Source organism: Plectropomus leopardus, chromosome 11 (genome assembly GCF_008729295.1).
Source record: "Plectropomus leopardus isolate mb chromosome 11, YSFRI_Pleo_2.0, whole genome shotgun sequence".
Lineage (NCBI taxonomy): Eukaryota > Metazoa > Chordata > Actinopteri > Perciformes > Serranidae > Plectropomus > Plectropomus leopardus.
The window spans coordinates 8,523,986-8,547,966 of NC_056473.1; the positions used below are offsets into that span (position 1 = coordinate 8,523,986).

General features: G+C 40.4%; 1 protein-coding gene and 1 long non-coding RNA gene across 2 annotated transcripts in view; one reads left to right on the top strand and one right to left on the bottom strand.

Moving 5' to 3' along the window:
* Positions 1-23,981, top strand: part of LOC121949995 — a 76,133-nt gene that overhangs the window by 2,405 nt on the left and 49,747 nt on the right. The gene's annotated exons all lie outside the window — the stretch shown is intronic.
* LOC121949994 (G-protein coupled receptor 22-like) lies at positions 9,453-13,060 on the bottom strand. The gene is made up of 2 exons (XM_042495889.1): positions 12,853-13,060; positions 9,453-11,908 (listed from the first exon to the last, which is right to left on the bottom strand). The coding sequence occupies exon 2, from the start codon at positions 11,902-11,904 to the stop codon at positions 10,588-10,590; it is 1,317 nt and encodes a 438-aa protein (XP_042351823.1). The 5' UTR covers positions 11,905-11,908; positions 12,853-13,060; the 3' UTR covers positions 9,453-10,587.

Genomic DNA, 23,981 nt, shown 5'->3' on the forward strand with positions numbered 1-23,981 from the left:
TGAGTGGGAGTTGTTGTGCGGTTAACTGAGCAAATCACAAAAATGATGGGTGGGAAATGATCAGTATCAAGGAGGAGGTTAACGTTCCTTTCACTGTAATTATATGTGTCCAGGGATATGGTGGGGTCCCTGAGGATGCTTTTTTCCCCCGAGGAAGTGATGTGGGAACAGCACCTGATTTAAAGGAACACTTCACCCGGATAATGACCATGTTTAAATCAATTAGTCATGCTGTGTTACTTTGAATTTGTAAAGAAAAAAATGATAATAGCCCATATATTGATTGATGAGAAACCACTTTTAAGAAAAGCAAAATCCTGTCAAAACATTGTTTTACAAACTCTCATACAACTCGTGTAATTGAATCTAAGTCTCATTTATTCAGTTGAATGCTCAGTACTTCCCAAACACATGCATTGTTGCTAAAAAAAAAAACCCTTAGTATTGGAGTCTGGCTCTCAAGAATAACTTTCAGTTTCAGCTCAGTTTCAAACAGTAAGGGGAAGTACTGAGCATACCACTGAGACCTTTATTATACTGCACGAGTTGCACGTTTAATTACATGAGCACATCTGATCTATATACAGCAAGAGTTCAAGTGTGCCGCATGGTGATATCTGCTATTTTAGGTTTTATAGAGGAGGAGGCAGACTGAGAACTTTGGATAGAGGATGAATCACTTCATCACATGCTAGTTAGAACTGCAGTCTCAGCCGTCTATACTGTATTCAGCATGCAGTATGAATAATTTAAAAGTGAAGGTAACTATCCAATAAAAAGCCTTTAAAAAAAGAATGTTTTCCCACCAGTGCTCTAACATCAACAAGAGATGCAGCTAATTATTATTTTCATTTGAACCTAATCTGCCAGTTATTTTCTTGTATAATCATTTGATCCATGAAATATTAGTAGAAAACAGTAAAAAAATAAAAAAAAAATAAAAAAAAAATATATATATATATAAAATTAAATAAAGCCAATTACTCAAGCAATTATTTTAGTCAAATAATTGCTAATTGTTTTTAGTCAATAAATGTATTATTTCATCTCTATTTCCAACTACTGAAAATGCCCATCAATAAGCTACCATGAAGCACCAGTGTTTTTAATCCTCCTTCTTTTTTTTAATAAGATAATTAAAATATCCTTTAATGATACTCACAACGTCCCCAACACAAAAGCACGGACGTCTCTTAGGTATATAATATATCCATCAATATTAATTATTTCAACTAAATGTCAGAGAAATCATGTTTAATGAATTAATACAATTAATTTTCCAGCCATAAAGAAGCAGTCTTTGGTGGGTAACTCATGAAAAATAATAGGTTACAGTCTGCTAGTTAAACTACTAAAAATGTAATAAGTTATATAAGTATTTTAGTTACTTCATCAAAGCAATGTAAGTGGCTGCATTTAATTACTTTTCAATTACTTTTTAAACAAATACATTGGGCAGTAAAGTTGAAAAGATGCAGAGCAGCTGAATGAATGTTCAATTCTACGTATAAGCTTTTTATGGATAAAAACATGTTTAGATGTAACCCCTTTGTAATCACCAACACTTAAAGCAGCAACTGTAATTTAATTACCCATGTTTTTTCAGCAACTGTAGTGGATTACAGTGACATTAACTTGTCAATTTAACTGTATAACTTTTTAACATGTAACCAGTTTGTAGGAGCCAACAGATTATCAGCCTGGCTGATTATCAGACCAATATTTCATTTGGCATTTTTCCTAATTACCCGTATCAGCATTTTATTATAATAATTGCCTATAAAATGAATTACAACGTGCAAAGAAAGTGTCAGCATGGGAGGAACTTTTACTTTGAAAAGTCCCAGGGAGCTACTTTTATTTATTAATTTTTTCATTTAAATTCTAACTTGACTTCATACCAAAGTTGCTGGGAACTTACTGCATATGATGTTGAAAGTCTCAGTTTTAATTACATTTGCTAAAGGCATTTTAACTAAAGTTTTGCGTTTGAGTTTGTTATATTCTAAATATTGACAAAGACATTTTTATTTCTGATGTAAATGCATATTGGTTCCAAATATTGGTTATCAGTCTCATAGACTTCCAATAATCAGTATTGTCCCTGAAGAACCAATACTGGTCAACCTCTACTAGTTAGTCCCCAATACTGACAGGAAGCCAGTCAGAGCCAGTCTCCAAAACAGAGACTGAAATTGAAGTGAGTCAAACTGCTGAATATTTTATTATGTTTCTGCTGATATAAATTTTATCTTCAGCTTGACGTCTGCAGCACAGCAGAGTTCAAAGTATGGTGCTTGCTTGGCCTCTTAACTTTTTCTATACACGTGTTAGTAACTTTGACTTTTTATTAAAGAACCGGCAAGAGCTCATTTTTTTGTACTAGTGATTCAAACAACAGGAGTTTTGAGTCCGTCCTAGCCCGACATTGTCTATGCAGAGAGAATAAATAGGACCTTCACTTCAGGAGCCTGGATGCTCGGATGACTTCTGCCACTTTACAGTTCTTTTGTGACCCAAGGACACTTGGAGGAGAATGCAATCTGTTTAAAATACAAGCATCTCTTTTGGCTTTAATCAATACAAATCTTCACCGTGTAGTGTCAAGCTGCCGGGCCGTGGTAGTGAGCTCTGTCGTGGTGGTCCCATTCATATATTTCCATGTGGAGAGAAGAGCGGCGGTATAATCCCCAGACAGTCGTCATCACTGCAAGCAGAGCTGGAGGGCAGCAATCTCCTCTCTGCTGTCTCCCCTCTCACACACAGTGGTTGACACTCTGTCACTGCCTGATAAAACAATTGGACTGACACATAACTGCGTGCACATACTATATGGGCATAGCTGCACATGCTGGAGTATACACACACATTGCTGAATAGATGTAGGCACACACACACACACACACAATCGGCAGGTGCATACACACAGGGACTGGGCATCCAGCCATGTCGGCACTTCTGACTTCTTTTTGTCCTTCACATTTTTGGTTTAGTGCGATAAGCTAGTCGGTCCCTTTGTTCTTGGTCCCCGAGCCACATTTCCAAAAGGAGGATTTTGCAATATAATGGCATATTTCATCAAACACCAAATTTGTTCAACACCAGCTATTCTTCATAACGTAAGCATTTCTTGTGCAGCCTAGTGGCTAGAAGAAAATGTTGGCATGGAAGTTTTCTGCAAACTGTGGCTATGTTGCATTTTTACATTTCACATTTATTGTATTAATGTCTCTGAAGTGACGTCGTGCATGGAACTGACATGTCATTGGGAAGGGGAAGGGATGGTGGATGGGTTGACACCCAGGCTGCAGACCATTGTTCAAGACCAACAAACAACAAACCTGGTTGTTTTTTAGCAAGTTTTTTAGCACCCATTGCTGTGTTTCTGGGTTGGAACAAAAAAACTAAACTTTACTGAGACATCCCTGCATTTCCAGCTGGGACAGTGCCAGATAAAGCAGTTGGCCAGAATATTGCCACCAATTTTTTTTTTTTTTACCAAGAAACGGCTGCCCTTCGAGCTGGGTTTTGCCACCAAATTCTATTATTTTAGAAATTTAATGCTATTGTTTTTTAGATTATATACTATATACTTTGTTATTCTGTTTTGTCTACTTATGCATAAATGTGATGTTGCTTGTCCTGGTTTGCCCCCCCCACCCCCCAGGATTCATTTGCTCTCTAATGTAGATAATAAAAGAGAGCAGCTCATGTGTCTTTAAACATCTGCTCTCCACTGATACCGACAGTAATCTACACAGCATTGATCTAAAGGCAGACTGGTGTGTTATTTTTCTCCCACAATGATACTGTTACAGTCACAGCAGGTAGAGGTCACACTGCGTCGTCTACCTTTGATTTCTGCTCTCTATCTTAGCCATAGATTTTCTCGTACAGAAATTATGGGTTTGTATATCAGAGTCATATATCTTCCAGCTCTATAAAGTGTCCTTCCATCTCTCTAAATGTGGCTTGGTGAGAGTAGCATTTGGAAAATGACCACAAGCAACAATTTGTCAAGCTGTGCTGGCTGATGTTCTCAATTCACTTTCTTCTTCTCTACGATAGCAGAATTACAGTTGAGTGTTCGCTGACTTAATGCAATAGAGGCTCCATACGGACAGAGTAATATGATTTCCCAGGCTTTTATTCTGTGTCTGCGGCTAGATTGAGAGGAGCCCTGAAGAGATGGCATCTGAATTGGGGATGGCTGCCTAAGAGAGGCGGCCGTCGAGCGAGCGCGAGAGGGAGGGCCATAATGTATGTGACAGGGACAGCAGCAAGTACCAGCCTTGATGTGCGAGTTTATGGGAGAAGGAAAAGGACACATCAGGGTCAAGTGATTGTACTAAGGCTCACAGTGAAGCATCATTAAACCTCTGCTGTTGAATGTGGTCGTGTGTTGGCCTATTTTTTTTGTCTTAAGGTTAAAGATGCGATGTCGGCCTGTTAACTTGTCCTATATACTAACCAGCAGCGCTGACCTTGAGATGGCAGCCGTTTGTAAATGTTAATGAAAGTGGTCCCATGTGGGCCAAAAACATCAAACTATGTACAGTCAATATAGTAACAATCATAACAATAAGGGTAGATGATACTGTTTTCAACTGAAGTCAGAGTTTAAACATATATGCAAAGGCTATAAATGCTTACCCCTCACAATATAAGATTATTTGTAATTACAGAGGAAAAAAAAACATGCAAGATGACGCTATACTAAGAATATTTTCACTTCTTCACCCTGCTGCAGACAACCTCTTTCCATCTGAGAAGCCATTATTGGCTGAAGTTTTCCATCTGTCCTCTTGTCAAAGCCACCAGATTCCATTGAGAAAAGCAGGAATTTAGGTGCACTGAACACAAGAGCTGCTGGTCTATTGCTGCCGCAGTCCATTAGTTATTTGGGGTTATTGCGTGGCTTTGGTGAATCTGAACTAACCCATTTAAACTTAAAGTCCAAAATAACACAAACAAAACAACTTATCAAGGCAGTGGTGGACCAGCAGCTCCTGTGTTGAGCAATGTAAAATCGCTGTTTTTCTCAATGGAGTTTGGCTTTGAAGAGAATGATATAGCGGCTGTAGTTCCCTGACAGACAGTGCAGTCTGATGGCAAGGTAAAGCGTTGAAAATATTCTAAATATAGCATCCTGTTAAACTGATATCGGTGGCTAAAATACATGTTGTTGCTGCCCCTTTCCACAGAAGTTCATTGCTTTGCTTTTGTGGTGGTACTCTTGCCAACTTCTCCAAACTGGAGGCGCGCCAACTGACATTTACTGTAATGTAATACACTAACTATGGATAAGTTCCTCATATAACCCCACCTGTAAAGATCAGGACTATTTCTTTAAACTTGATTAAACTTTACTTTTAATATTTATTTTGTAACATTTTAAGACCTGAATAAGCTGAGTAGCATGATAAGCAAGGGCATACCCAGGCTCAGTTGCTTTTCTTTTGCCCTGGGTGGTCAATAATTGCTTAATGCAGCTTTAAATGAAATTATATTTCATCATGATGATAAGACTGAGACAAAATTGAGGTCACCGGTCATCGCTTAATGTCCACCACATCATTTTACAATATGCCCCAAAGCAGGATAGCTTTGGGGCATTTTATTGAGGTTTATTTAAGGTAAATATATTAAGAGCATACTGGAGTGCATTTTGTTGCTATTTCAAGTGAAAGTACATCCACGCTGATCTTGAATCAGCGTTATTTGTGGCATCAGAGTTTCAGAGTTCTGTTGTTGCTCTCATGAGTGGCTTTTACCCCAGTTGGAACAGCTACTTAGATAGTCGGTGCCTTTATAGGTTAGACCAAGATTGGGAACGTCATCTCACTGTGCCAGAGCCAGAATCCGAACAAATATAGCAACAAGCGCGACAGAAAAGGGGAAGCTTCTTTAGCCTGTAAATGTAACTGACTCAAAACGGTTTTCAAGTGAGAACATTGAATGCATTTCTTTAACAAAAGGAGTTTTTGCTTCTTTTCTCCCCAAGAGGGTTGAGAACAGGTTTAATACTATAAAGATTCAATATTTATTGTTTGTCCCTTCATGGTCTTAATGAGGATCAGCCTGGATTGATATCGGTTTTCTGGCATTGCGCTCTAATGCTTTTTGCAAGCATTTAAGAGCTTTGACACTTGAGCAAATTGGTTTAATTTCTATTGAAAACATGGGCAAGATGGCATTAAGCAACTTGGCAAAAGATGTTCTGCAAATTACAAAAACAAACAAACAAAAAGGAAATTAGTAAAAGACTACAAGAAAAAAAAACTTGAGAGATTATTACTAGACAATTAACAAAAAAAAGGACAAAAAATGTCCAGAAAACTAATTATAATGATATAATGATTTAATTATTTATGTTAATGTCCTTTTTTTCTTTTTTAATTATTATTATTATTATTATTATTATTAGATTTTTATCATTATTATTGTGTGGTAATTTTCAGGATAATTTCCCTTCACTTCTACCAATTTCATACTAATTTTGGGGGTATTTCTTTTGAAGTTGCTCAATCCCTTTTTCTTATGTTCTTGAAAGAAATCAGGCAAAGCAGTGAAGGCATGGTTCGACAGCCATAAATCTTGGTGTGAACAGTGGCGATACAATGGTTAATAGGTGAATGCACATTGCTTTATATGTTACAAAAACATCATCTTACATCAATGAACATGAGCTAACTGCTCCTACCCAACACTCGCACAGCTTCTGTTTCGGCTGAAAATGACATCAAGAGAACAGATACATCAGTCTCAGTGATTAGTGAGAGCAAAATATCCCCCTCCCAAACAGAAAATGACAACAACAAGAAAGCGGGTGTCAGAGTGAATACCGCAGTGTTGAAAAATGGCAGTTCAGTAAGAACATCAGGCTGTGTTGGTTGTGCTTGAAAGGCCTTCTTGGCTCAGCTGGTCTCTGCTGCACCTCAGGATGGAAAACAAATCGTGACCTCAGTCAAGTCAAGTTAGTGTAAATAGTATTGGTCCTTGAGGGGTAATTTTAGAAAGCAATCAATACAAATGATTTTTTCAGTAGCACTGATGAAGTTTGGAGTAGTATCTGACATTTGAGCAGAGGTGTGAATTATGTATTCAGGAGTGGAACATAACCGATAGTAGTATATCAACAACTGCATTTACATGCACACTGATATTCCGCTATTTTTCAGAATGTGTCTGTATTCTGCATTGATACAGGTGATGGAAACGGCATATTTTCCGATTGGATATTCCAGACTAGGCCTTTTCTTTTTTTTTTTTTTTTTTTTGGAGATGAAGGATTTTGCAATTAAGACAATTGTAATGTCCTGGTATTATTCGCAGTGTTTTTTCCACACATTTCTTTATGTATGGATTTTCTATTTTTGGAGCTGTGAAACTAAAAATGAACAGTTGATTGCGCTCGGTCTAAAAGTATGCTTTCTCTCACCTCTGCAGCAGCTGCTTCTTTCATCCACCGTGCTGATATGATCAGCTGCGATGGGATCGACTGATCAATTATCGACCACAAGACTCAACACCACAAACTGCTGGTGAAGAAAATAAAAGGTCTCAAGAAATAGGGCTGTGCGATATGATGAAATATATCGTCTGGCAATAAAACAATGTTCATCGTTTCATGTTATGCTATATAGTTTACTTCGTTTGCACCATCTGATAATGTTCATCCGCGTGGCCAATGGGGCGTCTTCACAATGCACGGCACAAAAACAAACAGACATCGATGAGCTACAAAGCGACACTGAACATGGGGATTTCGCAATATATGAACTGGAGAGCTGTTGGTTTGTGTCCAGCTCGCAGTGGATGCTGCAGTTACAGTTAAAATATTGCCAACGCTAACATTTAGCTGTTGGCCGGAAGCTTTCAGTCCACAGCAAAAACATCAACACTTCCAGCCCGAGATGAGCCGGATCCTTCAAAATAAAAGCACCATGGGTTATGCTTTGATTTATTTTATTATAACAATACTTTACTTAACTTTATTTAACACTAACTAACATTATTTTATTAAACTTTTTTTTTTTTTTTACAACAGTAGCTTATGTAAGTAGTTACTTTATTTGTAACTTTGGTTCATTAAATAATTTTGTATTTTTGTAGTTTACATTATTTCAGAGGAGATTTCAAAATATTGAGATATATATTGTCTCTTATGTTGTAGCCTGAAAATATTGTGATGTTATTTTAAAGCTATATTGCCTCTGCCTGCGCTGTGTTCCTTAACAAGTCGGCCAACATTGGTAAACTATGAAAAAATCCTGTTTTGATGCAAAGGAGCAAAATGGCTCAAGCAGCACTAGCCATTCTACTTTACAAATGTTGACCTTATAAACAACATGTTAGGGCACGTTAATCTGAGTATGCACGAGTGCATGTAAGCCGAAATATTAGTGGAATATTCTCTTTTGTGAGTCATGTAAACAGCTTACAAGGAATGTTGTCTCTTTCAGAATAAGAGCAAAATACTGGAATATTTTGTGCATGTAAATATACTCATTGTTATGTTGGCAACAGGAGTACGTCTATACATTTATATACTGATACCCCACCTTTTAAAGTTTGACTCTTAAAAGATGGATTCATATACATATTTTCATTAAATGTATCCTCTGGTTCAGTGCTTCATCTCGCAGGTCATTCTCCCTCCCCTGTCGGCTAATCTGTCACTGGCTGCGATCCCATCTCCTCTCTCAATCACAGACATGCCCTCAAGGTACCATGACATCCACACTGCCTGTTTACAGCAGGGTCATAAAGAACCTCGCCTGCATCAATATTCCCATATCAGCCCTCTCTGTTGTGCTACAAACCACACACTGGCAGCCAGAGGAGCATCTGATCGAGGTTGTGTAATCACTCTGGTAGCCAGAAGCCCCGTGCTCTCAGGATCTAGAGGGCCCTTCAATTTTCTACTGTACCTGAGACAGCAGGGGCGTAATACGCTCATAACTGAGTTGTTGAGTACAGTGTGGATATGCATTTGTGTGTGTTGTGCATGCATGTGAAGGCGCTGTACAGTATATATCCACGTCTTAGACCGGATGTAATCCTTGACCCATGGATTGTAATGAAGAGAGCTGCCAGGCTAGCTGAGGATGGCTTTATATGCTAATGGATATTGTAGCGCTGCATCTAAATTCGGTATTAGAGCGCAGACTGAATGTAATAAGCTGACAGTTTTTAGGCCTTGTAGATTATTACTACTGAAATTCTTCTGAAGCTGTATGAATAAATTATTCCCTCTTATTTAGGGCAAACTTGGTTCATATTCAAGTTCAGCCAAAAATACAAGACTGGCTGAATTATAATCTAACAGCAGCAGCCACCTGGGAAATACAATTTCACTGTCTTATTCCTTGATAAACAAAGGAGGACACGCACTATTGGTAGACATACACAGACAGGGAAGAAGAACTTCATTATCTGTTATTGTGGATTGTAAACAGAATCTTTTATTAGGCTTTAAGATTTTTGCAGTTCTTTATTGCAGTTATGGATTTGCTTATTTGGAGAGCATTGTAGTTCGGCTTGTGTTATTAAAAAACAGACAATTTGATAATACAGCCATTTTCAACATTTCCCTTTAGTTTGATTAAATAACTCCTTTATGAAAAACATAACATCTGAGGATTGTATTCACGTCGGGAGTTTAAACAGTATTTGTTTTAATTTTTTTATATTTTGTTCAATATGTGCTCTCCCTTTCACAGCCCCAGTCCCACCAAATAGTCAATTCATCAAACCAAAATAAGGCAACTGTAGATTTTCCATTTGGCTCAAAGACGTGACTGTTAAAGTGAAACAGGCCAGGCTTTGATTACATCTGGTTTATGTCAGACGAGGTGATGAGTACCACGGTCCTCTGTTGTGTCTGTGGAATGCGAGTGTTCCTCTTAAACTCTAAAAGCAGTGATTGTGAACAGTACCCCTGCAGCTTTTCAGCTATAGCAACAGAACATACACTACTTCTGCTACTTCCTTTCCCTCCCTTTCTCTCCACGTCTGTCTCGTCGCATCCTCATACCTATAGTCTCATTTCAGTGGAGGGCCTTCCCTTAGAGGGCTCCAAGGCAATAAGGTCAGTGGTCACTGGGGATTGCGGGTCTGGTGTCAGAGCAATTGGCATGGTGATGAATGGGAGTAATCTCACAGTTGTTACAGAATCACAAACACTTTACTTGGGGAAGGGGAGAACAGGAAGCCTTTTGCTGCATTAGGTGAGTGAACACGAAATTTATTATAAATATACATATACATAATAATCCCTACTTCTCTGTCTATTCATATACCTTGTTCGCCCTATGCTGTACATGTATTATGCATGTACACAAAGCACTGTTTGTTGCTACCATTACAAAAAGCCATGCAGTATCTACAGTACTGTATATGGTGTATCTATGAAACCTACTTTTGTTCTCAATAAATAGTAATAAATTATCCACCTCTTGTTTTTGTACATTGTATTGCACATATTATTTACAGTACTGCTTTGGATTAACATTTTCCCTTTTTCATCACGACCTGATATCAGTTTTAGCTGCTTTTGTTGACTGTCTACCCCAAAGAGTTCCTTCACTCCACGTCCTCAGAAGACAGACATTTCTGTTGGGCGTCTTTGTCCTCAAAAGTCACCTTTTTGTTCCTCTTTGGGTCAATCCAAGAGTTGTGGATAATGGCGTTATTAGGGGTAGGGTCTGCCTCAATGATCGACACCACTCGCTTCTTCATCTTGCTTTTCAAGACTTTCTGGAACTTCTGCCTGGTGAAGGCGTAGAGTAGAGGGTGAAAGATAGTGGTCCCATAAGCCATGACCAGGAAGCCCAGTCTCAACTTGACCATTAGGTCACTGGGGCCCATGCTCAGGATGACTGTGTTGAGCACTGTGATGGGCGTCCAGCAGAGCAGGAAGGTAGACACAATCAGGAGGGACATCCTGAAAACCCTCTTTTGGCGCTCTCGCCTTTCTCTGTGGCGCTTCACAGCCCTGCGCAAGGCGATGATGACAGAGACAGAGGTACGCATGCCCAGTGTGGGGTTGCGGCTGCCGCTGCTCTGGGATGCATCTGTGGCCTCTTGCTGCGTTGTCATGGCTGTCATGGATGGACGCTTTTTCCTCCGAGCCTTCTTCTTCTGTGAAGCGTGGAAACGTGTGCCGATGCGAATATTGAGTGCCTGCAGGATCTTTGAGTAGGTGATGAGCATGACAACAGCAGTAAAGAAGAAAATAGGGATCTGAGCAAGCAGGTGGTAATAGAGGCCGAGTTCTGTGTAGTACTGGTTAGTGTGGACCACATTCTCCACCGCTGTCTGGTTCAGATCAGCGTGGCCCTGGGCGAAGAAGCCCACCTCAATAAAGGGTACAAGGAAACTAACAAAGGATAGCACCCAAATGGCAGCCAGCAGGGCCAGGGCACGGCCCATGGTCAGCACCCGGTTGGCTGGTTTGACCGAGATGTCGTAGCGATCAAGGGTGATAGCGAGCACATTAGCAGCAGTGGCAACGCTGGCGAAGGAGACGCAGGCTTCATGGAAGCAGCAGACGAGGGCGGTGTCTCCCTCCAGGGAGAGCAGCACCACCACGATTGTGAGAGGGATACAGCACACACAAACCAGCACGTCCAGCACATGGAGGTTCATAGTGACAATGTTACTGACAGAGCTAATGAGGTTGGACTTCATGCAGTAGAGGGCAAGCACAGTGAGGTTAGAGCTCATTCCCAGGAGGATTTCCAGCATGAGGAAGCCGGTCAGGGAGACCTGGAAACTAACAGGATAGGGATACGGGCTGGGGGTTGCCGGACTCATGGTGCGGCTGATGGGCTCAGTGTTGTCGGTGACCGTGACGTTGCTCATGGTGGCTTCTTGTTCCGGGCAGGGAAGGATATGCATTATCCTGTGTGTAGAGAGAAGAGAATTCATGAAAAGGATCGAAAAGGTTGCTGTTTGTGCATTTCTAGAAAGTTACAACTATCACTCATTTGAGCAATCTTGTCAAATGTAATGCTGCCAGTTATCAAATGATAAGAAAGCCTTTTGAGTTTTAAATGAGAAATTCTGAGACTTTAATGGTGCTGGAACTTTTTTTTTTTTAATTCTGCCATGCCCTGCAGATTAGATTGTTTCATACGCGCATGGCATGACTAACTACTAACTATCTCGCCTCAATCAGCTCCTACTTTTGTTATCGCCATCCTCGATCAGACAGTTGCGTCCACAGTGGAGGCACATAACAGAAACACTTTAGAACAAATTAAATTCTAATAACCTCATAGCCTTAATGGCTTAGTATGTTGAGGCTTTGTAGTGGCTTAGTTGTGGCTTAGTGTTCTTTTTAGCCTCTGCTGAACAGCACGTTCAAGCTGACATAGTTTTAATGTATTAGCATTTACTGTAGACATACTGAATATAGATCAGAGGTCATGAGGGTGACGGTGGAGAAAATTTTAGCCCCGTTTGGATGGGATTGAGGAAGGTTGTGAGATACTTGCTATGGGCCATCGTAACTTAACTCGTCATTTCTGACAGCTTTTCAGTCAATGCCAAATTACAGGAGGTGGTTCATTACTGACAAGAATATTCTGCCAAAAGATTATGTTTATGTCACCACCAGCTTCCAGCTCACTTGAAAATACAAGATGTTTGTTCAGACAGGACGTCAATGATCAAAGGACTAACAAGTGCACCAAAAAATAGCTGGTATTTGAAAACACATGCACTCCAGGGTAAAATAAGTGATTAGTACATGCAATATTCAAATAATCCAACCTCCATTAAAGAAATAAATCAGAATTGGGTCCTAGATGAGATGAAGAAATACGTTTTGAAATATATATTTACCCTTCCCTCCAGCACTATCTGAATATTAGGGCTGTGTAATCAGGCCATAGATTCCATGTTGCATCCACAGAGACAAGCATCACATCCAAACATAGCCAGTGGAAAAGTGTTTTCACTCCAGCAGAGCCCCCCAGCGAGGCTTTTCCTTTCACTGCTTGTCCCTCCCAGAGAGTCCGACAGCCAGAAAAGCACCTGTCCGTCTCGCCAGAGACTCTCTATGGGCTGCCAGCCTTTTTTTTCCTGGCTTCTGTGGTGAGAAACAAATCAACCACTAGTGGATTTAAAAAAATGTAGGCTAATGTTCTCTACAGACTTTTTCTCATATCTCTGCTTCGTTTGCTTTGGTGATGGTGGGAGCGCTGACGGATGAGTGGAACATGGATAAGATGTCGGAGCCACCTCCTGTTTATAATCTCATGATATTCCCAGGCAGGAGAGACACAGCCAACCAAGAAAACAAAGAAACACAGACTCTTTCCCCTGCGCAGGGCTGGAATGTGCTGCTCATAGTATGATGATCCAAATGTTTTCTTTTTTTATCCTCAGCAACAAGATAGTAGTCAGATCTGTGAAGGCAAATAAACAGTTACATCCATTAGCTTGTACTCCAAGAGGCAGAGTTTGTCAGTCGACCGTGTAGATTCCCCAGCGTACAGCATAGTAATGTCCAGAATCTGTCCAGGAGAGGTCAGTGTGTCCGGGCAGCATCCGGGCCCCGTGTCCCCCCTCGGGAGCGCTAATGGAACAGGCCTTCACTCTCCACCTTTCTCATCAGTCTCTGTGTGCCTGGCTCCAGCTGCCATTGACATGTAAATCGAGCACAGGTCTCCAGTTTGCCCCTCGACATACTGAACCCTCAATCACTGGAGATGGCGCGCGTGGAGCAGATTATGCCAGCGCATGTGTGTCCAATCACTATGACACGTGTGATCACTGTGACATTTGTGAGTTTTTATACGTGCTCAGGAGGGGGGTCGATTCAGCGATTCAGGAGAAGGTCACGAGGTAGTGGGAGCGAGTTCATCAGACTGAGAGCCTTGCCGTGCAGATTTGCAAACAGATCCCAGACAAGAGCCGGACTTTAGGTAGCTGCGTGCAACATCATCTGTCTGTCCTTCAGTGCCACATCTTTCCCTCACCGTGACCTGGAGACAGAGAGAGAGAGAGAGAGAGAGAGAGAGAGAGAGAGAGAGAGAGGGAAAGGATAGGGTAATGGATGATGGAGCGAGAGAGAGATTGGGAGAGAGTAGGAGGAGTAGGAGGAGTAGGAGAGGGAAGTGTGGGGGATGCATTAGTGAAAATAAACATATCCTCAGCAGAGAGGCAACAAGGAAACTCTCATTAGCATAGCAACAAGCCTCTGATGTCTTATCATGTTCCTGTGCATCGCCTGATGCACTTTACATCTCTGTTATTGCATTAACATAACAGTAGCACTAATAATGAGCTCGCACACAAGCAACTGGTATTTAACATCCCAGCCTCCTGTTTTCAGATTAAAGATTAACTGAAATAATATTTTGCTGTTCTTGTTGGTTTTTCTTGTAAAATGTCACAGGAGAATGGGAAGGATAAACTGTTGTATGTCGCTAGTTCAGTACAGCCACAGTGATGCTAAAATGGTCATGCAATTTTCATGATAGGCCAGACTTCCTTAGAGCTTTAGCGCTGTGCGATTCCTCGGGGAACTTGTCATAAAGACATGGATGGCCCCCTCCTAGTCTGTTACTATATATGTGATCTTATAATCTCTTCAGAGGAACATGTCGGTCATTCTTCAAGGTTGTTTCAGTGAGAGATGCCATACTTTACTGTGCCACAATGTCAGCAGAAATGATTAGTGAGTGCCACACTTTTTAATAGCAGGCGAGAGAGAGAGGATCATGCATGTTATAAAGTGAGCCGTTGCATGTCAAGTTTCTTGCATCATTCAGCCTGACAGTTTTTTAAATATGATGCAAGTGCAGCAGTGAGAAAAAGCAGATGTGCTCACAGTATGCAAAGCGTCTTTATGCATAAACAAACGATCAAAAGCCTGTTAGAGAGTGTTTACAGTTGCAGCTAGTTGGGATTAAAGGTTTAAGGCTGGCCGTATTTTAATCAGTCCCAAAAAGGTTCACTTTAACCATAATCATATGTTTGTAAATAAGTCAACAATACATTATAACTGAAGGAAATTATATCGATGGTTTCTAATCTCATGCATTTGTGATGACAGTTTTTTTTTTGTCTTTGTTGTCACAGACTCGGCTTAGTGCTGTACATCAAACCACTAAGTAGAGTGCCCCATCAAGGCACAGCAGAGCTCACCATGCAGGGTAAACACAGATGCTTCGGAGCTGGTCCATACACCACGACTGTCCCCTCTCCTCCCAGCTCTGCAACAGTCTGGGTCGACTGATTAAAACTGCCGCTTTATCTCCTGCTCCTTCTCAGCAGTAATCCAAGAATTGTGATTGAATATTGATGAACATGCAAGGGGTCACTCAACTGACAGATGTTCCTCCCCTCCTGAGTCCTAGACAGGGAGAAAAAAAAGTCCACAGAGATTAGTCCTGACAGGGATGTTGGTGGGATTCTTCTCCTCCCTTTGTCCCCATTTTTTCTCTTATCCGTCCATATGGACAGGTTTGCGAGGACTCATCTCACCAACTCTGTGTTGCGCTCCCTCCCTGCCGAAGTGTCTGGATTGGAGTGCAAACCATCACACTCCTGGTATCTCTCTATCTCCCGCTCTGCTCTCCTCTCTCTCCCTCACTCCCTTGTTCCCTCTCTCTCTCTCTCTCTTACTGCGGAGGTTTGCAGTGCTCCCCCAGCCCTGATTGGTCTTCTGTAATAGGCTTAACCCCTTCCTCCCCAGCGAAGGGAGGTATTTCCTTTTGTTCTGACTCTATTCCTCTCTTCCCTGACTGACTGTGACATCCCGTGTGGGGCTGTAGTGATTTGGAGGGGGAGGAAAAAAAGCCTCTACTACGCTTTTGCACAGGGACTTGAGATGACACTGCGCTAAACACGCAACCTGCTGCAGAGTTGGATAGGCAGACTGTTGAAGGAAAAACAGCAGAAAATGCCGGGATGATGTATTAATTAGCTCTGTCATGTTGTAATGAACAAGTAATGTGTTTGTGCACCGTAGGGGGAGTGATGAGGATGGAGAGCCAGCAGAGAGAAGCAGGTTTTTTTTTTTTTGTATTGATTTTGCGCACATGCATAGGTCTTAATATGCGTGTGCAAGTGAGCATGAGAGGCGGCGAGACTGACAGAGAGGAGATAAATTCTTGCAGCTGCGAGTGGGAGAAATGGATTATGCAGGAAAGAATGAAAGTCAAAAAAAGAAGAGATAGAGGATAGTGGCTCTCTGATTGATAGTTTCAATTAAGTTGCTCTGTCAGATCAGTAAGAGGTTGACCACCCTCCATTCTTTTGTCAAGGCTCATTTGTCAGGTGCAATTATTGCCACAGGGCACCCTGGTGCCTGACAGCCTCCAGTATGGAAGAGGGGGGCATCTGTCGCACTGGCATAGCTGATAAACTAACGATTAAAGCCCAAAGAAGATCCATGAGGTGTTGTTATTCTGATGGTGACAGCTTAATAATTACACTTTGCCAGGCAGATGTTTCAGTTCGTTTTTAAGGCATTTAAATGTGATTTGCTGCACTGAACACTGATCAAAGATTTAGAGGAGGTTATGAGCTTTTACTATGGTAGGGAGGAAACGACGTGTCAATTAATTTCTTGACTGAGAGAAAAATACAAGTGTACAAGTGTTAATGTACAAGTTTTATAATTAATATGATTTTTAAAAAAAATTCAAGTGAAAATGTCAAATATACTAGTTCCAACATCTCAGGTTTTAGGATTTGATGTCATTTTGGGCTCTTAGGAATTGTGAAAAACTGGGGTTTTTTTTTTTTGTTTTTTTTTTTTTTTTTATTTTGTACCCCCCCAAAAAAAACAAATTAGGTACAATGTTCAAAGTTTCTTTCCTGGTACCTAACGGTAAATTTGTTGTGCACTCGGGAATGTCAGCATTCCAAAACATCAAAGCCATACATATTTAAAGGACTTCAAAATAAAATACATGAAACAAGTATTGTCAAGTATCAAGATCGTATCAAAGTATAAGAACCCCTATGAATGTCATGATAACGCGCTTCTAACTACACCTATACACTCACTCTAAAGCTAAAGAGCCAAGCGCATCGTATGGTGCTAGCTTTGTTCAGTAATGCAGTAAAAAAGTGTTTATATATCATAGTTGACAATAACAATTGCAGTCCTACATCTTGTTGCTGAATGTTGACAATTTAATGTGTCCACACTACCCACATATACACGAGGTTCACATTACAGGGCTTAATGCTTGATTCCAATTATCTCCCTAAATCTGATCTTTCTACCCGGACGCGTCACAGTCATGTTTGAAGTGACTCATATTTGACTTCACTGTGAATGGATCACTGCCATGAAAATGCCTCACATGCAACCACACACATCACACACACGCATTGCAACAACAAAAAATATCACATTTGGAAAACAGGCATTTGAGAAATAAAAAAAAAATCAAATTTCAAAATATATAACTAATTCAACATTTTAAAACACAAAAAACAAAAAAATAAAATTACAACAGGGAATGACTAAAAAGTATGTTAATATATGCTATTAGTAAACCATAAAAACAATTAAACAATTAAAAGACCAGCTGAAATACACCCTGGCATTGACATGTAGAAGATGACAGACAAAGTCCTGCAGCAGAGCTTTTAAACAGCCTTGAGGAACCAAAGAGTGCAGCTTTGAGTCTCACTGCAGAAGATTCCACATACACGGAGCTGCATACATAAGACTCTTTTGCCAACTCCGTACAAACGCTAATTATAGACAATAAAAGCATAACCATTTTCAATTTTTTGCTTAATGTAGACACGCAAATATGCTGGAAGTAGGCCAAGAACAGCTTTGTAAATAAGAGAATGCCAATGAAAAAGTCTAAGCAGTTTTTAAGATAGCCACCCAGCCCGAGCATGCAGGATACAGTGATGAGTAAGGGGCCTGCAATTAGTAATGAATCTCAATGCACCATTAAACACAGAGTCCAGAACATAGAAACACTGGGAGGGTGCATTCATATATAATGCATCCCTATAATTAAGCACAGTCAAAAATGTCACAGAGACCAGTCTTTTTTTTTGGCCAAGAAAGTTCCTGTTTATAAAATAAAAACCCAGTTTCATCTTAAGCCTTTTCACAAGTAGTTCAATGTGTGGCTTAAAAGAAAGACAATCGTCCAACAGAATGTGCAGGTATTTATAAGCTGAAAAACTCAGTGCTCTTGTTCTGATGTGTAACAATAGTTGGGGTATTTGAGGGCCTCACCTTGGCTTTTGTTGCATTTTGAATGAATGAATGACATGCAAACTTCATCTCCTGAATGATCGCTAATATTAGGCAGATGTGATCAGGTCATTCTGAATATTAGTTGGTTCTGATTGGGAGAGTGTGAAGTGTCTTTTCAGAGCAATGGGTGTTTGTTTTCAGTATAATGGCCTGTCTTACATGAGCCTTGGGTCCAATAGCTCTTTTAGCAGATATTGCTCATAGTTTTGTGGACAGAGAGGTGTGGCTATGACTGGGAGAGGAGTCAGGAGTGGTGAGGCTGCGAGTTGACGGGTTTCATGGACAGTTCATACCAGGGTTGTCCTTAATCGATTATTGGTAAATGAATGATTGATATATGTGAAAAAAAAATAAAATGAGTGATATATTTGAAAAAAAACCCAAAAACATTAAAACTTTGCTTATGTCAAGCAATATCAAGCACATTTTTTCCTCAGTCAAAGCTCACAGCATTATTTCACATATACTTTGACGCATTGCATAGCCTGTCGATTGAACGATTAAATTTTATGTTAAATTCTTAAGAACCAATTAATCGATTGTCAATTAGTTGTTATCATCCCTAGTTTATACAAACCTTGTAACCAGAGCTACATTTCAATATCTCTGTCGGGTCCGCATGACAACACTGTAAGCAAGCTATTCCTGCCAAAAAGCATTGTAGTGGGGCTCTGTTGGGTGCTGACCGGTGCAGCCACCGCAGCAGCAGCGGTACATCTACAGCAGCCTTGCTCCGGCACTGTGTGGTGAGTGATCTGCGCCTGCAGTGAAGTATAAAGTGGAAAATCACACTTAATTATGATCTGACCGGTCTCACGGCGGTTGCATGGCCAGTGACAAGATACCTGTCAAATTTAGGACCACATATGAAAGTGGCGCAGATCAGATTGGAGAAAAGTCCGATATCTGTGTCCACACTACTCTGAAAAAATCAGATCTGTGTCACATCAGTGCAGAAATACATTTTTGCCCTGCGTCTGCTTGTAATGTGAAAAGAGACATGATGTTGCCTTTGGATCATGCCTGTTGGAAGCGGCATGATAAGCTCTGCAGCTTACGTCCCTGATACTGCGCCGATGTAGAACAAGTCGAAGGTCAAGGGGAAAACCTCAATAACAATCTGGTATTATTGAGGACATCCGATGCCCCTGATCATACAGAGATACGCGTTTCTCTTCCAGTTTACACACGAAGGCCACCACTTATTGGAGGATTAAGACAAGCAAATACTGTTAATACTGTTTTTAAGCCCGTCATTAACTCTAATTCTCACTGGATCTTAACATTGCATGATACCGAGCTTGGCACGTGTGTCAAGAGATATTATGTGTGTGAATGTAGGAAAGATGTGAAGTTTGACAGATGGAGGGAAGGAAAAGAGCTTTTCTCCGTGGTGCTTGGCTTGTACTTGTTGGGTGGTGTGTGCAGGTCTCCTGTGAAAATCTATTTGTCAGGAAGGTTGGGTGCACATGTGTCCTGAGGATTGCATGTTTGTGTATCTCGATGTATCGTGTACCTGCTTCCTACACAGGATCCATCTGCACGCCTCTGGCTGTCAGGCTATAATTACACAGCACATCAGTGCAAAGAAGCTTCTGCGTCACCGCCTGCAACTCAAGGCGCTGCTGTTCGTTTCATAAGAAGCATCCTGAAGAGAGTGGACATGTATATGAAAAGACAGGGCTGACCACTTGACAGCCTTCTCACGGCTCTTCAGGAATCCTCCTAGTTTAAAGAGGGGTAAACATGCTGCTGCAAAAACACTGCATTCCCAAAACTTCAGAGTTCAATAGAAGAATGACGTAAATATTTCATTCCCATTAATATTTCATCCAGCTTTTTCTCTCCGTCCCCAGACTCCACTGTCTGATTTTCACTACAGTTTTTATTCTTTTTCACTCTGAGTGCCTGTGGATGCTGTATGCATGTAACTATCAACACCCAAGTGTGTGCATTTGTCTTATACCACACGTATTGCATGCGCACACCCTCCTTGGTGCTGTGTGTGTGGTGTGTTTGTCAAGAGGACCCTTGCTGGCCTCAGCTCATCAGATAAAGACGATGCAGATGTGCCGTCAGTGGCCGTCTTATTTCAGGCCCATGCTTTGCATGCCAAACATCAGCAGGCAATCGTGCAATATTGGGATGAGGGCCGCCAGGCCCAGAGGATGCAGCACACAGACTTTTATCTCCTCCCTGCAGCAGGCATCCTACACTTCCATTTGGTGCCACTGTGATTTGCTCCAGATTGCGCCAAAACAGAGCTAGCCCACTTCTACCCACTTCTCATGGTGGCTGGTTTCAAATTTTGAAGGGCTCCGCTGTCATTTGATCTATTTAAATTTTGCAAACTCTGAGAAAGCCCTGCTCCAAACTCACATGAACCTAGTTGATCATACAGGAATAGAGAAGAAAAAAAATCAGGTCTTATTTAGAGTTGGGTTGATTTCAGGTTTTGTTGGTTTGGAATACTGCACCAGTTTGATTTCTGCAAACAGGTTGATCCAGCATTTGTCATTATGACATCAGCAACCTGTGCTGATGACATCACAACGCTAAAGCCAGCCTGTATTCCATTAGTAACAAGCATTATGACAACATTCATTCATTCATTCATTGTCCGTAACCGCTTGTCCTCGCATGGGTTGCGGGGGGGGCTGGAGCCAATCCCAGCTGTCATCGACAGGTCGCCAGACTATTGCAGAGCCGACACATATAGACAGACAACCTTTCACATTCACACACCTAAAGGTAATTTAGAGTCACCAATCAACCTGTCCTGCATGTTTGTTCCCCAGTTTTTTGAGGTAATTGTACCCCCTCTAATATTTAGCATTGTCATCCAGTTCTTAAAGCAAAGAGCTCCACAGTGAATTTTGCTCCTTAGAGGATGTTGGAGATTAAGACAACTGAGTGGAACATGGAGAGAAAAGGAGGACCAGATTCTGGGGTCCTCTGGTTTTTGGCCTGGTGTTTGACTACAGGGCAGTCCGCTTTCGCCTCAGTCCCTGAGTCCCTTTGGATCCATGTTCAGTTGGGCAGAGATGAAAGTGCCTGGATCAAGTAAAAAGAATAGAAGAAAAGCAGCCCATCCTCATTTCCTCCTGTGTTAAAAGCTTGAGATCGATGAGCAGCTGCTGAAGATAAAATGTAACTTCATTTCTGGAGGAACTGCTAACGTATCCTCTTCCAACCATACAGGTGTATTAGTACTGAAGTGGCTTAATCTCTGTGTTATTAAGTGCAGTATCGTGCAAGTTTATTTATTTTTTTGTTTTTGTTGGTATCATCAATATTCTGCAAAAAAAAAATAATGTGGTTATATAGATTTCAGCACTTAACTTATTGTGTAATTATTTTTTAATAAAATTTTAATTATCGTGCACTTGTAGATAGGGCTGCAACTAATAATTATTTTAATAATCGATTCACTGGTAGATTATTTTTTTGATTAATAGAAATAATGATAAAATAAGCATTTTTTTCCTCTACCACTTTGTTCAAAAACAGATTATCATTGACAACAGTGCAAAAAGTGCAGTGCACAAAGAGGCGGTTGCTTGAACATCCCTGAGCTGTCAAAATAATATTAAATTATGAATAATAAATAACTACAAAATCAAAGATGAAAAAATTCAAAAACTACATGTTGACAGCTTTTACAACATACCGTTACATTTCCGTTCTGCCTCCGCCATGCCCCTTCAAAACACTGACTTCTCCCATCTGCATGTGATATAAACAGTCCTGTGACACAGCAATGTGACATAATAATCACATGACACAACGAATAGATAATTTTATTCTTTGCCAACACATTTAATAATCGATTAGAATCAATTTTATCAATTCGTTGTTGCATCCCTACTTGTAGAATAATTATGTGGTACAGTGTAATTAAAAAGGGAAAAAAAAACAGGAAAAATATAGGAGTAAAGGTGTAAGTTTATGACGAGCATATAGGGAAATCATCATCATCATCATCATGAAAGACCAGAGAGGCCATTGGTGTAATTATTTTTACATTTTGTTATCCTCTGATCATGAACTCTGCATCACAAATTTTTTTTCTAATGAAATAACTTATTTGCTGTCTCAACAATCCAAATGTAATCCAGAATTGTCTGCTTGTAAGCAAAAGATAACATGCATAAAAATTCTGACATCGTAATCATCTCATTATTATGATGATTTATCCTCTTAATGTCACGGCTCACTTTTGACATCAGCATGTCATTATTGCCTAATGCAGCTGCAACGTCTAAGCGCTTTTTAATGCAGGTATTAAGTTATTGTACAATATCGGCTTGATAATTATTTGACCAGACAAAGGCAGGTTGTTGGGTGGGAAGGGAGCATTAGAGGAGACCATTGCTGGTTTTATCCTGTGTCAAAATGTAGCGCAGCATCTGGGGTGCTTTGCAACAAAAGCTACTTTCATTTACTTTGACAATTATGTTTGGTTTTGTGACACTGACCCCAATAGTAAGCAGAACTGTGAGAGTAATTATGTTGGTGCCGTTAGGTAGCATGCCCTTTCTGATCACCGATGTACAGCTGTGATTGGTTTGGGTCCATGTACTTCACGTCTGCCGCTCAGAGGCGAAAGTATTGTGTCATCTGTTCCGGGAGTTACAATAGTATTCCTATAGGGACTGATTTGTGTGCCTGTGGTCAGCAGTTTTCAAGTTCCCTATAGTGGTCAATTTTTTTAAGGGTCAATCTGGGAAATATTCACCAGAAAATGAGAATACATTGTATTTCTCATTTTAAAGACTTTCTTTACTTAGTCCTGCTTTGCCAACGAATGGTGACCGCGTGTTTTTCCACAGCCTAAGCACCAGTGATGTACCGTGGCACTACATTTCCAACCTACTTCACAGTTGGATGTGGTTACAAGTACAACAGAGCACATAATAAAACACCCATACGTGATTTCGGGTGTGATCAGAAGTACAGCAGACTTATACATTTTCAAGATCAACCTTTTTTTGGGCTCGTAAAAAATGTATTTTTGATATATGAATTTTATTATTATGACATATAGATTAAAAATGCTGCAGCTCACTGTATTGGCGTTGCCGTCTTTTAAAAAAGCGAATCTCTCAACACCCCCCTTATCTGTGAAGCACCACTTCTCAGCAAATTTTTTTTTTAACTGTACTTCCTCTGTGCTCTTCACTTTCCCTTTTAGGTTAATCTACTGTGGAAATGTGCTGCCACATACTTGCAGACTTTATTTGTTGTTAGCACAAAATTCTTCTCTATGGTACCTGCACAGTACCACTGATAAGCTTAGGCCTGTCTCGAAAATTACATTATTGACTTATTTTATGATATATGGTCATGACCTTAATTCATTTTGGCTGACCTTTATATTGCCTGTTGTGTTTATGTGTTTGTTTGCATAGTTAGATCACCAACATTTAAGCCAGCATGATGCCAGAATAAGCATTTTTCTGACCCTTATAAGACTTCAGCTCAGCGGTTCAGCTGAATGAACAGATAAAAACTATGCAGCGATCTTTTATTTTATTTATGGTTTATTATTTTATGACCTTTTTTTAAATTCCCAATGCCTGAATATTCTTCAGAAGTTAAAGGCCACTGGTCTTTGAAAGGCTGTATTCGCATTATTATGCAGTTATTGTATCATGTTATCAGTGGTGTAAAATGGTCTTAAAATAACATTAAAATAGTTTATTGCAATTATCAATGTTAAAAA